The sequence below is a fragment of the Ursus maritimus genome, unplaced genomic scaffold (assembly GCF_017311325.1).
Source record: "Ursus maritimus isolate PB19 unplaced genomic scaffold, ASM1731132v1 scaffold_26, whole genome shotgun sequence".
Taxonomy (NCBI): domain Eukaryota; kingdom Metazoa; phylum Chordata; class Mammalia; order Carnivora; family Ursidae; genus Ursus; species Ursus maritimus.
Window position 1 is genome coordinate 21850015 of NW_024425119.1, and position 18338 is coordinate 21868352.

An 18338-nucleotide genomic window follows, 5' to 3' on the forward strand; every position below is an offset into this window, starting at 1 on the left:
ATAAATTTGAGAGTGGTCAGTATATATCTGGCATTTAAAGCTATAAGCCCTCATGATATCATTTAGGAGTTAACTGTAGGTAAAATATAGGTCCAAGGATTGGATTGTGGAATATGCTAATATTTATAGTCAGGGAGATAGGCAATTAGCAGAAAAACAGAGAATAAATATAATTGGATGTTGCAGAAGCCAAGTAAGGAAAGATTTTCAGAAAGAGTGATTTATTTTCAAATGCTTGATTTAGTAATGTGGAAGTCATTGGTGACTTCAACAAGGGCAATTTCAGTGGAGTGGGGGTGAGAAAGCCTAATTGGAGTGAGTGTGATCAACAGAGGATGATTAAAATAAAACTGGAGGCAGGAAGTATAGACCTTCAAGTGAAACTTCAAGTGAAGTTCTTGAAGAAAAGCATTAGTATCACCCAGGAGTTTCTTAGAAATGTAGAATTTCAGACCCCATCCCAAATCTACTCAGGCAGGCACCCTCTAAGATGGAACCCCCAATGACCCCTACTTCTCTCCTTGTATTTATGTCCTTGTGTAATCCCCTATCCTTGAAAAGAAGTCAAAGTGATGAGATATTAGTTTTGAGATTCGGTTACATGAAGACTCTGGTTTTGTCTTGTTTATCTTCTCCCCATCCCTACCCTCTTTGTCTTGAACCAAGCAGCTATGTTAAGAGCTGCCCATACCAAAGGAATGATGTCTTCAGCCAATAGCAAGTAAAGAGATGAGGCCTGTCAACAATCAAAGGAGAATGCTTGGAAGCAGATTCTCCCCCAAGTCAAGACTTGAGATGACTACAGTCCAGGCCACACCTTGATCACAACTATGTGAAAGATCCTGAGCCACAGGTACCCAACATGGCTGTGTTAAAATAAAGGTTTGTTGTTTTAAGCCACTATCTTTTGGGAGAATTTGTTAAAGCAGCAGGTATATACTTTCTGAATTAGAATTTAAATTTTAACAAGAGCCCCAGATGATTTGTACTCATTTGAGGAGCGCTGGAACAGACGATTCCACTGGGGTGTTTTGCAGTAGTTACTGAAGGACGTGTGATTAAGAAAACCTTACTTAAAAGCTATATACTTGTAAAAATTATAGAATGCTTGTATGCCAGTAAGAAATTATAGAATGCTTGTATCCAGTAAATAGAGGGGGAAAAAAAAGAACTCACGATATAGGAAAGAGAGTGGACAACTGACTGATGTCACAATGGATAAGGTTTTATTTATTATTTAGCATTTTTAATATTTAATCTAGAAATCATTATCTGAATTTATAAAGTAAAGGGAAGTTTAGATGTATAAGAGCTGATTTTGTATTATGCAAAGTAGCCAAAATAACAAATATTAATGTATGACTATTAGAATAGGCAACTTGAATGCTAAAACTATGTAATTTATTTATATTGCCATTTAATTAATATAATCTTACAATTAATTATAGCAAAAGTATAGAGGCTATGGTGCTCTCCACAGTGAAAATTCATTTTATATAATTTAGTTTCCCTGTTGTGAATTAATCAATTAATCAGCACTTATAACATCCACCATGTGACCAGAACTCTGCTGGCTTCTTTGGGAGACAAAACCAAACCGAACCAAACCAAACCAAAACAAATGTTGGTCTCTATCTAGCACACGTCCATCTTTCCTAATTAAGTGCTGCTTATCTGAGTAATACTGAGCATCCATGAGTTCTACAGGAGTTAAGGGAGAACTAATTCCAGGCTTCAGTCTTTAGAGAATAAAGGTAAAAATAAGAATGAACTTGAAGATTTGCAGATGGAAGGGGGATAGATGTTTTAGGTAGGATGAAACACATCAAAATATGCGTATGACCTGCTGAGGGAATGGAGAGAAATCAGTTTACCTGATAGATGACAGAATAAAGTAGAGGAAAAAGAGGCTGAAGTCAAGGAGCTGGGAAACTTTTCATTCCCCAGACTGGAGGATATTTGGATACAACAAGGAAATTGACATGAAGTGAAGTTTTAGAAAGTGTCATTAAAGAAGTTAGGTAATAGGGGGGTTTTAAAAATGACCCTGGAACTCTAACCTAAGTCAAGATTTTAATTAATGAACTTTAAATGTACATATCATACTCAATTTGTATTAACCATTAGATGCTAGTAATTCAGAAGTGCCCAAAATACCTGTGCAGGTGTTTGCTATCAATCCAAATGTGTAAGTCTGTGTCATTCAAGGGTCAATTGTATACATACGAATGCATAACTATTACGTTATACACATCCTATATTATATGTGTGGGTGTAAATGCATGTGTGTGTGTGTATATATGTATATATATATACACACACACATATATACATATATACATATATGTGTATATATATATAACATTTATACATATGAATGAATAACTATTTTGTTGTACACATCCCATATTGTAAATCCACGTACATATGTAAAACATTTAGACATATGAATGAATGGACTATTCTGTTATATACATCCCATATTGTATGTGTGGGTATAAATGCATGTATATATATAAAACATTTATACAAGCTAAACAACTTTACATATGTGTTATGGGCTGAGTTGTGCTCCCTCCCCCCAAATTTGAATGTTGAAGTATCTCAGAATGCTATTGTATTTGAAGATAAGCCTTTAAGAGGTAATTAAGGTAAAATGAGGTCATTTGGGTGGGCCCCAATTCAATATGACCACTGTTCGTATAAGAACAAGAGATTAGGACACAGACAACACAGAGGACAACCATGTGAGGACAGAGAAGGAGAAGATGGCCATCTACAAGTCAAGGAAAGAAACCTCAGAATGAAATCTGAGGACACCTTGATCTTGGACTTCCAGTCTCCAGAACTTGTGAAGAAAAGTTTCTGTTTTGAAGCCACTTAGTCTGTGGTATTTTGTTATAGCAGCCCTAGCAAACTAATATAATATATTTGCCATACATGGCCACATATCAGTGTATTTGATGTTTAAGTAAATTGGGGAAAACAAAAGACTGGCAGCAGGAATTAAAAAGACAGCAATAGCACTTACGTAGCTTTAATCCTATACAGTTTCCAAGATATAATTATATAATCATAAACAGGACATCAACTAATTTTCAGAGGTTTGTGTCTAAGGCAAGGTTCAACGTACAAACATATATAATTTGAAGCATGTCTACCTTATTACCAATTTTTCAGGCCCAGAATACCCAGAACTAGTTTGATTTGAAATTTGCCTCAAGTTACTAAGTAAATACAAATATGATAACTGTGAAAATGACCAATAGAGTAATTTAACTCTTAAATTCAAAATATATTACATGCATATGCTGGTGTCGGAAGTGAACACAGAATCTATAAGACTTTATTTTTTTATTTGATTTTTTAAAAGATTTTATGTATTTATTTGACAGAGAGCGAGAGAACAAGCACAAGCAGGGGGAGCTACAGAGGGTAAGGGAGAAGGAAGCTCCCCACTGAGCAGGCAGCCATCCCAGGACCCTGGGATCAGGACCTGAGCCAAAGGCAGGCACTTAACCAACTGACCACCCAGGCTCCCCCAGAATCTATAAGACTTTAAAAAACAAGGTCAAGTGTAGTTCTTAATGGCAAAAGAGAAATTCAGACTTGTTGAAGAAAAAAAGATCTTTTATTGAACTAAATACTGTCTTCTATTTGTGTGATCCCTTATTTAACTGTACTAAAAAAAAATATTGCAACAGGTTTATTTTGTAAATACCTCATCAAGTACTTAGTAAAAATTAGATAATGGAAAATTCTGACTTTTAAAGTTCAACCGTGTGTAAGTTATTCAAATTGACTTTCAACTAGTTAAAAGTAATATCTTTTACTCTTTCCTTGGTTTTAACCATTTGAACAGTTTTTCCCTAAGCCTTTCCAAAATTAATTTGCTTCTCATTTCAAAGCCAAGTATGGAAAATTCTAGCTCAAAACAAATTTTTCAAAAAGTTGAAAAATATACTGAGGCATATTAGTCAATTGTGTTTAGAATACAACCTAGCTTATAGTGTCTACTGATATAAATGATATAGCTAGAACTGAATAACCCTGTAACCCCTCGGAAAGCATGTTAATTGCATTAGTGTTAATGCAATGAATATTTAGATAATAATTATCCCCACTGACACTAAGAAGGATTTATTTCTATGATATACGACAAGAGTAGAAAAACAGTATTTTCCAACAAGTTTGTTTAGGCTGAGGAAGATTGTCAAAGCAAGTACATTCTTACCCTGGGTCAAGGACATACACCCTTTCCTCCACTGAACTAATATAAACGTTCTGGAAAGTTTTATGGCATTATCTTCACTGAAATAAGGAGACTCATTCCTTTATTAGCCCTCAGTGGTTTTTTGTTTGTTTGTTTGGTTTGGTTTTGCTTCCTTTACAAATACCAGATTGCCTTCTCTAGGTGCTGGGAAATACAAAAATTAAAATCCATACACATAGACACATACGATCCCAGCCCTACATGAATTCCTGATCAAGTGAGGGGGATAAACATATAAGCCAACCCAGTAATACAATGTGCAAACTAGAAGGTAGTGTTAGAAGGTATTCTGGAAGCCTCAAGAAAAGAAGAACTTAACTTGGAAACAGTGTCAAGAAATGTTGTCAAAATGTCTCTTAAAAAACAACTAGTTTCACTACCACATTACCTTTCAGGACAATTTTACTACCTACTTTCCATGTCTCCTATTTGCTAGAGAGTCCCAGAATAATCATCCACCATTTAGTACTAATTAGCTCTAATTAATCATCTCCTCAGATCATGACTTAAAACACCCTGCTCTTACCATTCTAACTTCCAGGTGGAGGGAGCTCTGTAGGAATCTAAGAAAAAATGAAGGTTAAAAAGGACACTATGGATAGAACTTTTTAAGAAAGGTGCTTTCTTTCAGCTCATGGGCCAAAAGATGAATTGGTGGGTTCCTTCTGCTTGGAAGGATCCCCCTGCCATTGATAGGGTGGTGCTAACCATAACCACTATCCTTTACTGACTCCTACCTTCCTCAGTGTAACTGATGCACTAAGGGAATGGTAAGGTCTGCAGCTAAAGTGGTAGGTAGAACACATATCTTACACAGTCTTGTGCTTCACTTTGAAGACAATGTTAAGTCACTGAAAGATTTTAAGCAGGAAAAGTGACATAGTCTGATTTGTGTTTTAGATAGATCAATTTCGTGGCAAGGGATAGAATCAATTGAAAGAGAGAGAGACTGGAGACAAACAGACTTGTTAAATACCATTGCAGTAAATCAAGTGGGAAATGGTAGTGTCCTAAACTAATCATAAGGGAAGGAGAGGAGGAGATGGGTTGGGAGACAGACTTGATGACCAATTTGATGGGAGAAAAGAGATACGGGAGGAAAAAAAGAAGAAAAAATTGTATTTTGGGCTTTTATTTTAATACATGGTTTAAAGAATGAATAATTTTTTTACCCAAATAGTTATTCAATTGCTCCAACATCATTTTTTAGTAAATCGTTATTTTCCTACTGATGTGAAATGTGGGCAACTAGTATTTGTTGACTTTTAGCACTGTTAAGATGTTTTACATATATATACATCTATATATATGAACACATTTACGTGTGTGTATAAAATCTCATTTAATCTTCACAACTCAGTACAGTAGATTTATTATTATTCTCATTACACATACACACACACACACACCCCACACACACGTCTGGTATCTTACAGTTAGTAAGTACTAAAGACATTAGTACGTCAGTAAAAAAAAGTATTTTTTTAGAAAACATCATAGATTATTTTTAGAACATTATGTAAATATAGACTTCAATTTTCAAATAGATATATTCACTTACTGTTCGTTCAACTAATATGCATCTAATACTATGTGGAGGACCCAAAGAAATAAAAGATATAGTCCTTGCCTTGATGACACTTTCGGTTACAAAAATAAGACATACAGATACCAAAAGGGAAATAAAACAAAGCCACATGATTAAAATCAAATGAATAAGAAAGACGTAATTACCAAAGAACAGAAGAATTTACTGGAACTCAAATCATTGAAGAAAGAATAAGAGGAAGAAAGGGCTGGGCTTGGGTTAGGTCTTCAGTAAAACAGTAAGACTACAGGAGATGGGAGAAGTCCGAGAGCTGCATTGCCTGGGGCACAATAGATACTAAATAGCCACTGAATGAGTAAATGGATGAGCTGAAAAGTAAGGATGAGAGGAACCTCCGACGGTTTTTCAGTTCCTCTAGCATATACAGGGTACGAATATGTCCCTGAGTTGTCTCTTCTTACGTCCTCACACTACTCACTTGTCATTTCTTGCTTTATAATTTCCTCTTAACACACAGCTATTTATAGGTTCATGTACACCCTATTCCATCTCTTGCTTCCCAGCCTTCATCCACCAGGCTACTTTCTTCTGGTTAGAAAATTCGAACCAGAAAGAATAATACAGAAAATTCTGTATTCCTCCACCCCCAACAACTTCTTCAATTGCTTTGTCGGCCCTCATCCTTTGGAATTTGACTTAGGGGTCCCAACTCCAAGAAGCCTTTCCTGACACCTTCCACCTCTCTTAAATTTGAATTCACTCCCTTTCCCTCTACTTCTGTTAAAATTGTAGGCATATGTCTATCATATTACATCTGTCATTCTCCCAAATACACTATGAGCATCCTAAAGGCAGGGATTATGTCTTAACTCATCTTTAAATCCCCAGTTGTTAGCACAGGAACTGTTAAAATGCACAGTTCTGTTAAATACGTAGCACAGGCTGTTAAAATGTTTATTGACTGAATAAATGAAAATTTATTTAATTAAGAAATTAACAAATATCAAACACAGGAGACCACTCTTCCCATATCAAAAGCTTACAGTTTAGTAGAAGAAACATATTGTGAGCAAATAATTATACAAATAAGGAACAAATCAGGTTTTGCACAGGGTTTAATTCAAAAAATAATGATGTGTTAGATTGTCTACCAATGATACAAAAGTACAATAGGAAATGGATGGGAAAAAGAAGCCTCAAGTTTGGGGCTATAAGGAAATACGGACCCAGAAAAGATAAAGACTCTTCAGTAAAATATTTTCATTTATCAAATAATTCTTTTATAATATTCCATAATCTGTCTCTTTTATAAATTTTGATTTTAAAGCAATTCATATCTCATTGAATATTTAAAGTAAATAATATTAATTTCTTAAATTGTAAAATAATTTCTGTTCACTAATAAGAACCCATTATTTTGATGTCATTAAAGCACCTGAGCATGGTCAAGGTGTTCACCAGAAAAGATGTTATATATAAACAACTGACAAAAACAAAATCTATCATCATGGTGATTGTTCAAATTACCTTAGAGTTTCTGAAATGCAAGCGAGGTGAACTTTGCTTTTTATGGTACTAAGCTCAGCTACACCTCCTCTTTCCCTGCCTTTTAGGTAAGTTAAATTTATAACAATTCCACTAAATCATCTTGTGGAATCCAAGTTAAGAAGCTCAGAACAACTGATATGGTATACACAAGTTTAGATAAAGGGGTTTCCAAATGCAGAAAATTGTAAAACTGTAAAGTCTTTATTGATTTGCTAGAATGGCATAGGACTTTAAGACTTGAAACTTTTAATAAGGAATGCTAAAATTTTATAGTAAACCCTCATAAAATAAATAATAAATATAAATATTTCATATGAATTTTATTTGAGAAAGTAAAATTAATAATTATCTCTTGCCTAACTAAGCATCTATTTAAAAGAAGATATTTTGAGGTAATTGTTAGTTCTTCACTGCTTTGTCACAGGCTAACTTTTTCAGTAAAGGATTTTTAAAAATAAGAAATATTTTTATGTCTTTTAAATGGAGCATGGCAAATGAAAACTTTATTCTACTTAATTAACAGTTACCCAGTTGGCTAGAGATGATAAACTTCTTAAGAAACGCCTCTCAAAATAGGAAGACCTTTCTGATTTTAAAAGTAGAGCATTCTTTCTTTACCTCTTTGCCCATAAATTAAATGAATTCTAGCACTAATGAAAATTCCTGGGTTAATTATCTAAGAAATCTGAGTATCCCTGAAAAGGTGACAATGAATCAAAGAAATTTCCTTTTCCTCCTGTATTCCAGTAGTGCTACTAAGGCATCATTTAAGCTCTTGCACGATAATTCATTTTAAGCTGCTCGAAGAGAATCATTAATTAGGGAACAGCTTCTATATCCGAACCTACATTAGACTACTGTGTCTACATTTTGCTTCTGTGTCTTATGAGGATATCATTGGCACAGAGAAAAGCACCCCAAATGATTCAGGCATTTGAAAGTAGTGATTTAGAAGGGGGACATTGGCATAAGCCACTTAAGACCAAATCCAATGCTATTTCTCTTTTATTTTCCACTTTTAATAATAAGGTTTAGCAAGCATTTCATTTTTTGACACCTTTTATAGCCTTTCCACTTTTCTGTCTATCATCGATGTCCTTCCTCCTGGAATGTATCCGGAATCTGTGATCTGCAGGTTGAGAACAGGACGTTTACTAAACCCCAAAACAATAAGGCTATGAGTTATACATTTGGGATGACTTCTGGTAGAGAGCTTTCTACTAGAATGATACATTTTAGACCTCTGAAAATTAAGAAACTTTATGGAACATCCCCTCCCCCTAAAAAATGAAAACCAAATAACGCAAAGGTCTTGGTCAGAAGTATAGTGGCCTAGAATCAACTCCTGAAATTCTTTTCATTATGTCACATCCTAAATGTTCAAAACAGACTTATACATTTAATAAATAATAATGATATGTTATACTTTTATAATAATTTAAATTCCTGAGAAATGCGTATACTCTCCCATCCAGTTTTTAACAATCTCCTTATGAAGTGGGTAGGACAGACATTATTGTAGCTACCTTAAAGATTAAAAAGCTAAGGCACAAAGAAGAAAATGACTAGCCTAAGGGCACAGAATGATATGAAATGGAATTGGACTACCAAGGTCTTTTGATATCTTGTTTAATTTTTTTCCTAACACAATTTATTAAATCCAGACAATTAATAGTTTTGGATTACAAGTCTCATTGACGCTTACTTATAGCATGACTCACACCAGCCAATTTAAAAAGTTTTAGACCTGGGGCACCTGGGTGGTGCAGTCGTTAAGCATCTGCCTTCGGCTCAGGGCGTGATCCCGACACATTCTGGGATCGAGCCCCACATCGGGATTCTCCGCTAGGAGCCTGCTTCTTCCTCTCCCACTCCCCCTGCTTGTGTTCCCTCGCTCACTGGCTGTCTCTCTCTATCAAATAAATAAAATCTTAAAAAAAAAAATAAAAAAAATAAAAAGTTTTAGACCTTCCATTAACCAACTAGGAGAGCATTAGAATTTAGAGGCAATCTCTTGTGAAAAATGTTCAAAGGGAACAAATAAATGAAAGTAAAATGCCATATAGAACTGGTTACATGAAGAATTCATTTGGGGCAGATATGTGCACACAAAAATGTTTACCTTAGAATTATTTAACTGTAAATATTGTCGACAAAATTAAATGTTCATTAGTGGGGAATGCAAATAAAATATGGTAATCCAGCCTAATGAAATATGATGCAGGACGAGTGAGATCTAAAAGTAGGGAAAAGAAAAGATGGCCATGATTTTTTTTATATTATAATAAAAATTTACTCTCACATACATTATATATTATGTAGTACATATCAAATATATAGTATATATGAATCATAGCATACACATTACAACCTACAGATATGTTCATGTCATATATATTATGTATCTGTATCTATATGTAAATAGATGTATATACATACATATGTATAAATACATACATATTTATATCTGTAGTTCTGGGAAAATAAGTACCAAATTGTTAACAGTGATAACCTCTGGGGAGTGGGTTTATAGGAATATATGAGTGATAGACAGATAACTTGCAGTTTCTGTTTTCTATACTTCTACATTGTTTGAGGTTTGTGTAGTCAGCAAGTGCTATCTTTAATATACTAGGAAAAAATGTGAAGGGTTGTTATGAGCTGACTATATAAATAGGTTTAAGAAAATACTCTTTGACTACAGAGCCAAAATAAATTACTAGGGAAATAGTACTATTTAAAAAGTAGCTGCAGTTCTCTCTGCTTCTGCCCTTTCCACTGCCTGGAATGGAGATATGGCAACTGGGAAAGATAGCCAAGACCGTGAGACAGGAGCCATAATTTGTGGAAGGTGGTATAATAAATAAATAAGAGAACAAGCGTGGGATTTGCTATCACGAAGCTACCATAGGAGCAATGTTTGGACTATTAGGTAAGTGAAAATATTCTTTCACCATGTTTAAGTGAGTATTAGTTTGGTCTTTTACAGTAGGTAAACCTAATACAGTATCTGATTCCATATGATATTCCAAGAGCATGACTTGTTAAGTCCTCATGGAAAATACGTATCTACTGTAGAGTTAGAATCAAATGTTCTCTTCCCCTGTTCTATTAACTACTTTTTCTGCTTCCATATTTTCCTATCAACCTCATGACTAAAGTTTGCCTTCTAATGTAGTTTTTTACAGTGAAAGAGCATGCATACTGTAGAACAGAGGCGTCCAGTATCATTGACAGCTACGTGTATTCAAGTAAAATAATGTATTGCTCTTCTGGGCTTATACTTCAGTCTGATGACATTAGTTTCAGCCTGCTACAGAGATGAGATTCCATGTTTGTCATGGCCAGATAAATATGAATTTAGAATTCTGAGGGTGAGGCTGGACTGTGCCAAATTCATGTATGGTAAACATCACCTTTTGAGGCCTCTTGGCTGAGAGGAGAGTGTCATTAGCCAAATACTCTTTCCATTTGACGAATCTAAGTGATTAAGAATCAAGTCAAAAAGAAAATGCTGATCCAAATGGGTTTATATTTAAATTGGATGGCATGCTTGTGTTAAGTGTTAAAAAAGCAAACAAGATGGATTAAAAGATTTAATATATATTTATAGTCTTGTAAGATCCGAGGAATTTATTGAAAAAAAGGGGTTTTGCTTTTTTTGTTTGCTTGTATGTGTGTATTTTGTTGGTACAGAGTGTGTGGGGGGAGGGTTGGATCCTAGTGACTAACATAGCTCAGTTATCATCTCACGGACTTATGATGCTTAAAATTAATTACAGGTCTATGTTTTATAAAAAATAAGGCACAATATAAGCTATTATTTTTATACCAAGGTATGACACTTTGTCACAATAAAGACATGTACATCTCCCTTCTCTCAGTGATGAATCTTGTAAAAATATTATAAACTCCCTTTTAGGAAAAAAACACATTTTATTGACCTAGAAACATCTTTCCCATGAGAATTGGAGGGTGGCTGACACCATATAATTGTGGAATGTTATATACATTTTTGCACTCAATTCTCTTTACTTTTTAATCATCTTATATTTTTAAGCCACCAATCTTACTTCTTGCAGATGGGAATTTAAATGATTGGCTGTTTAGGTACCACAGCAGTTCTTTAAAAATATATATATATATCATGTACATATATTTACTAATAGTACTAATTATATATATTTATATGATAAATATATAATATAAATAATAATATCATATCATATCATATCATATCATATCATATCATATCTATATTTACTAAGCTCTACAACAAAGTCAGGTTCACCCAAAGTCATCGGTTTATAAAATGTGTTGGGGGGAAGAGGGTAAAAAGAAGAGCTGGTCACAATAATTTTAAAACACATAAATACAGAGCCTGAATATATGATTACATTCTCTTCTCTCTGCTTATGTACAAAGAACCTACAGTATGTGATCCTGACAACACATGTTTCCTATTTTGTCAGTTTGATAAAAGCGTACCATGTCAATGGTTTTTAGCTTGTGATTGGTGATTGTTTCAGCACTGATTGTCAACGACCTGTATGTCAGCTGACACAGCTGACACAGTTAAACCAGAAATTAGCATGCAGTCTCCTAAAATGCCAGACACATGGACCCTTTACACAAGAGAGATATAATGGAACCCACATGATATCCCCATTAAACAATGAAACATGTGACATTAACCAAAAACAGGAACACATCAGCAAATATGCCTGAGGAAGCTTATGGTATTTAACTCCTAAACATTAATTTTATTGTGGTGTATGAGGAACTAATTAACTGAGAGTTTCCTTTTTTATTGGAAGCGGAAATACTGTTCAGAAAAACTGATGAAGAATAAATACAGCATATTTTAAGTTTATTAAGCTTGGCTCAATGACTTCTATTTATTTAAGCTAATCTCATAAGGCAATTAAATATTTCAATCAGTAACTTTATATGGCTATTTTATTTAGCACGTGTCTGAAAAATTAATCAATGTGTTAAAATGTGGAAAGAGTACGTGAATATATTTCCATTTTATACAGCTAAAACAATGACTAAGTACATTTTCAATCACATGATCTTTCCCAACATGAGCTTTGATAAATATACAAAGGGAAAATGACAACAGATAAAGTTAAAACTTGGTGATTATAATGTAAATAGTTAAGTTTGTATCTACATGAGACAAATGGTTTCCTTCAGCACTGTAATACTTTTCCCTAAATAATTCTATTTTCCCAGAGGAAGCTTCAATCACGTGTGGCAGAATGAATTTGATCCTGGATAGGATATGCAATGCAATTAGTTGCCAGGTGTGGTTTCAGAAGCCCCCCCCCTTTTTTTCCTTTTGAAACAATGCTAGGCACTACTTCATATATAATCCTATTTAATCTCTATAACAATTCAGTAAAATGGGTGTTATTAATCCATATTATAGATGAGGAAACTGAAGCTCAGTAACCTGCAGAAGGACAACCAAAGTAGCAGAACAGGGCAAAACTTGATTCCAAGTCCATGCTCTCTCATTCCAAGTACCTTCCAACTAGTAATTGCCTACTTGACACCGGGTTAATTAAATCAAAACGATCAAAACAATTAAATGTTTGAAATCATATAGACACAGGAATCAACTGGTATAGACAAATGAATCAACTGATTATCTAACAATATTGTCCATAACCTGTAAGTGCAAGATAAATTTTGTTATAATATTCTGTTCTGTGGTTGTAATATGATTGGTCAACACCAAAAGCTTTCTAGTAAAAAAGGTCGTGAATGAATACAGACTAGACTAGGCCAAAAGTTTCTAAAATTTCTTGGATTCAGGCACCATCAGAGGCTCAATAATTTTTTCACGGCACCTGCAGGACAAAAGAAATACCCAACTGTTCCGTTTTGTTAAGTAGTAAGGTTGAAAAACTAAGGTAGTTTATGTAGTGTCTGACAGTTGTCTCTATTTTCCCTAAAATTTTAAAATATGCTGTATGCCCCTGTGGATTAGCAAAAGCACCCTGGCACCTTAGCACATAGTTCAGGAACTTTAGCACGAGGCACATGCCCATCTATGGGGAAAGACTCTATCTGTAGCTATGTGACACATTCAATTTGACACTTTGGGCTAAACTCTTGAGCCAACTCTTTTACAACTGTTTGTTTTATACTGTATATAGAAAATGGGTTATTTTATTGGATTGCCTTCCTGTAGATTTTTTTATTTCCATATAAAATGTGTTCCTGTCAAAAATTTCTAAGGCAGCTATTAGAATTATATGACTAGAAATTTTATACCCAAACAGAAAGGAGAGGGGCAGAGGACTGTAGTTATTAGTAAAAAGGGAAACACCTAGTCCTCTCATTTCTGCCTATAAACTATGTGTTCTGAAAGAACAGCATTTAACCTTGAGGGTGAGGTGCAAGGAAGCCATGTGTTGTGGAAAGAAAACTGGAAATTGGAGTCAGTGAAAGTGGTATCAACCAAACTTAAGACCTTCAACCACCTTATCTCAAAAGTTTCTCTCAAGTTTAATATGCTGAAACCAACATACATATTCAAAATTATTTTGAATTTTGTTAGATTTTTTTTACCATAATAAGCAAACACAAAAGTGGTATCTTCTTGCCAACAGGCAATTATTATGTAGGTGTCAAAAGTGTGCACATTTTATTTCAAAACTATGTACCTGAGAAAAGTTTTGTGGTTCACGAGTTGGAGTCCTTGGTTAAGAGGTTAGGATTTCAGTCAGATTTTCCAGCAGAGGCAAAGGGACTACGTCCTTGGACTCTTCAACCACCCAAAGTGTATTTGAACCAGTTCATTATTTGTAAACCATTTATTTTATTATTCAGTATTAGAAGCTTAGTTATTTAGTTTTAAAATTTATTTCAAGAAATTTAAGGACACTTTTCTGATTAAAATGAGCAGAGACCTACAAATATACTTTAAAATTGGAATTTTGGGGGCACCTGGGTGGCTTAGTTGGTTAAGTGTCTGACTTTTGATTTTGGCTCGGGTCATGGTCTCAGGGTCCTGAGATAGAGCCCTGAGTCCAGCTTTGCATGAAGTCTGCTTAAGATTCTCTCTCCGCCTCCCTCTGCCCCTCACGCCCAACCCCCACTTGTGTGTGTGTGCATGTGCTCTCTCTCTCAAAAAAAATTGGGATTTTTAATTATGCAGTATAAAAACTGGGGTATGTCTACATATAGCAACTTAGTTGACAGTTTTCATAGAACTGACAAGTTAAATAGATTATTTCATTAATTTCTTCTCCTGAATGGAACGGACTATGATTGGAGTTGATTGATCAAATCAGTGTTTTTACATAATTGTTTCCAATTATGTACATATATCAAAAATATTCAATTTAATAATGCACCATTATTTGTACTTCCTTAGAAGTCTGGAAGTATTTTTAGGTATTAAGACATAAGTAGGAAAAGGAATAACTAGATATGGATCCATGAAGAAGTGTGGTTTCATGCTTGATTTCATTAGTAGCAAATGCCAGAACAGAATCTGAGTTTCTGATAATACTACATCAATATTTGTGAATTTGTCTACATATTCATGGATAAGAGTGAACTACAACATTCTTTAAAGCTTCTTTTCTATCTAGACAGTTTGCTCTGAATTCTTTGGCTGTACAGCTATTAATTTCTATTGTTTACTGACATTCATTCTAGCAGTTAAGAGAGAACCCAGCAACTCCATTCTGTAGGTCCCCATTCCATGCCATATTTCTACTCTAACATTTCTCAAAGAGAAAGTATCTTTAGGTCCAACTGAAAGCTTCTTTTTTGGAAAACAGAAGATGCTAACTCAATCGATGAAGGTTAGGTTCCCCAACTTTTTTTTTTTTTTTAAGATTTATTTATTTTAGAGAGGGAGACTGAGCAAACAGGGGGAGGGGCAGAGGGAGAAGGAGAGAGAGAGAGAGAATCCTGAAGCAGACTCCCTGCTGAGTATGGTGCCTGAGGCAGGGCTGATCCCAGGACCCTGAGATCATAACCTGAGCCGAAATCAAGAATTGGCCGCTTCTCCAACTGAGCCACCCAGGCACCCCTAACTTATGTTTTTGTTTTATATTTTTTCTGTTGAGAACATTTTAACTTTCCTGTGTAGTTCCAGAGACTTTTATTTACTTTATCAAGTCACATAGTCTGAATAAAAAAATTTATCATCAATACCTTCTTTGAATGGACTGATGAAAAGCATTTGAGTTTTTGATACCAACAAATACATGTTTCATATTTACTTGAAACTCAAATCAAGATGAGTTGGTCAGCCTCTTTCATTGAGAACTACGTAATAATACTCAAATTAAAATAACTGGCGGGCAGAGAAGTCACATATGGTGGACAGTTATGGAGGGAATATAATAAGAAGGCCCACTAAAGAAAGATGGCAAGATTTGTGTCCTTCCCTGTCTCTGTTCTTTCCTGCAATGTGATTAGGGAGGAACAGTCTGGACTATTTACTGATTCCACCCAAACTGACTCAAAGTACCAGAGTGTCAACAAGGGTGGTACTTTCTTTTGTTACTGGCTTCTTAGTTTTAGAGTTTGGCATGATGCTAGTTTCAAGCTTGCCAGCAGCTGTAAAGACTTTATTCTATTTTATTTCCAAGGTCACAAAAGAAATGGTATTATCATTTTGAGCACCAAAGGTATAAATATCAAATGGTTAATATACGAACAATTTTAGAAAGGGAAAAATTTCTCCATGCCACTCACATTAACACTGAAAAAATCTATTATGCCAACTCTGTCAAATGGGAGTGAGGTAGAGGTGTTCTTGACCTTTTCCAGGCCTAGAGTTACGCTATTGTTCATACTCAATATGGTTTTCTCTTCAGCACAATATTTGCTAATGGGACTTATTTCTACAGTTGCTTAAAAAAATTTCTTTCTGGAAAACAGAACTAGTCTATATGTATATATTGCAGGTGCAGTCTGAGGCAACTGATGATTTTTAAAAGTGTCTTTTTTTTTCACTTTAGTAACCAAGGTTACCAAAAAACACATTGGTAACATGTGTTTAATGTGAATAGTAATTCCTTAGGAAAATGGAAACAAAACAAAACAAAAAAATATTTTATGATTAAAAACTCAGAATTTAATGTAGCAATAGAGTTTAAAAACTGTATTTAGAATTTAAATTATTTTTATAATTTAAACATTTAGAATATAAATATAGTCCTTAATTGTAAAAATATGTTGGTGTTCCTGGATAGGAACAGATAGAATGACAGAAAAGATAGAATGATGTGGAAATAATATGAAATGAATAAATTCGGGATCCAGAATGAGAACACAGTCTTAAAACATATGAACCTGAAGTCAAGAGAAAGATGTGCATAAACAGTATAAAAACTGCAAAGGGCAAAATACCATATAAGTGTGAATTTTCATAGTCCTGAGTTCAGTTCACTTTTATCTAGACTCCGTAGTCGCAATCTACTCTTCTGAACTGGCTCTCCGTATTTAAAAAAACTATATACCATTTTTTAATATTATATAAAGAAAGGTTCGAAGACTGGGAATAGATGTTAAAATGTGAAAATTCAAAACATCACTTAGCAGGAAGCTTACAGCTGATTTCTAGGAATGTTGGACAGAGTTTCTCATATGCAGTAAGTACTGAAGCATAGCAAGATGTTAATGGGGTAATTTATTACTATATAAATGAACCTAAATATACTGAATTTTACAAAAGAATATTCTACATGAATAGCTAAAAGATGATATTTCATTAATTGTTTTCAATTATGTTTCTACTTTTATCAATGAAAATATTTCAATAAACTTGCCTTCTATTTTTTATGGCCATGGTAACAAGGTTCTATAAGTATGTTGCTTAGCAGTCTAGTCTCTCTTTGGAGTTTGCTATGATTTTTACTTAACAGATTATAGTTGGCATTTTGGCTACTTAACTTTTAGAAAGTGAAGTATTAGACTGTTTCCCAAACTAACAGTATACGATTTCAATTTTGGTAAAAAAAGGAGTCATAAAATCACAGGCATCTAAATTTAATAAGCTATCTAAACAGTTATCTTAGTATAACTTCTCACTTAGTGTAAAAATGTCCTTGTAGTGTTTGTAATGAGGTGGTCATTCATCCATTCATTCAACAGGTAATGGAATGTTGTACTAAAAGTTTAGATATAACAATGAATAAGACAGAATCAGCACCCGCCTTCATAGATCTTACAATTGAAATAAGAGAGAAAATACAAAGGATCCAAAAGGACTAGGAGAAAGGGATCTAACTAGGTTATGCAAGTTCTCTCTGATCTGAATTGGAAGGTGTTCAGAATATTGAGTAGAACAAACATTGATAATGTAAGTCAAGAGTCAAGAAAGAGTATGGTTTGGTCTAAGAACTAAAACAAGACTACTGAGAAATTAGGCTGTAAATATAGGGAGGATATAGACAGTGAAAGGCCAACTAATTCACATTAGGAAACTTGAGTTTATCTTAAAAGGCAATGGAAAGCAATTGAAAAGCATATTCCTACCTTATCTTTGTAAAAATAAACTGAACCTGAGAATTACATTCATGTTATAAAAATACACTGGAAATGGAAGTTATGAAACTGAAATATAAAAGAGCAAATATTGGCTTCAGAATCCTAGTAATAACCTAAGTTCTTTTAAATACCAACATAAATCCTTTTCTATACTTTCTGTGTGTTTCCTCTTTAAAATAAAAATGCTATATGGGTGATCTCATTTCTTGGTGTGGCAGGAATATTAAATTGCCTAATTTAAAGCCATGTCCTCCACCCACTCCCAAATGGAAAATCAGTGGTACTTACTACATCCAGCCTTATAGCTGAAGCCTGGAGGAAGGAGGAATCCTTGCTGGGCAGCTGCAGCCAGTGTCCGTTGATCAGGAGGGAACACGGGAATCATTAATGGCGGCAGTTGACCTTGAACCTGCTGAACGTTATAGAGCGAATCAAAGAGGCGAA

General features: G+C 34.4%; 1 protein-coding gene across 6 annotated transcripts in view; it reads right to left on the minus strand.

Moving 5' to 3' along the window:
• SOX5 (SRY-box transcription factor 5) overlaps positions 1-18338 on the minus strand; it is a 957215-nt gene that overhangs the window by 102678 nt on the left and 836199 nt on the right. For all 6 annotated transcript variants that reach the window (XM_040642245.1, XM_040642242.1, XM_040642244.1 and 3 more), the window contains one exon: positions 18183-18303. In XM_040642245.1, coding sequence (XP_040498179.1) covers positions 18183-18303 — 121 coding nt within the window. The remainder of the gene's footprint in view (positions 1-18182; positions 18304-18338) is intronic.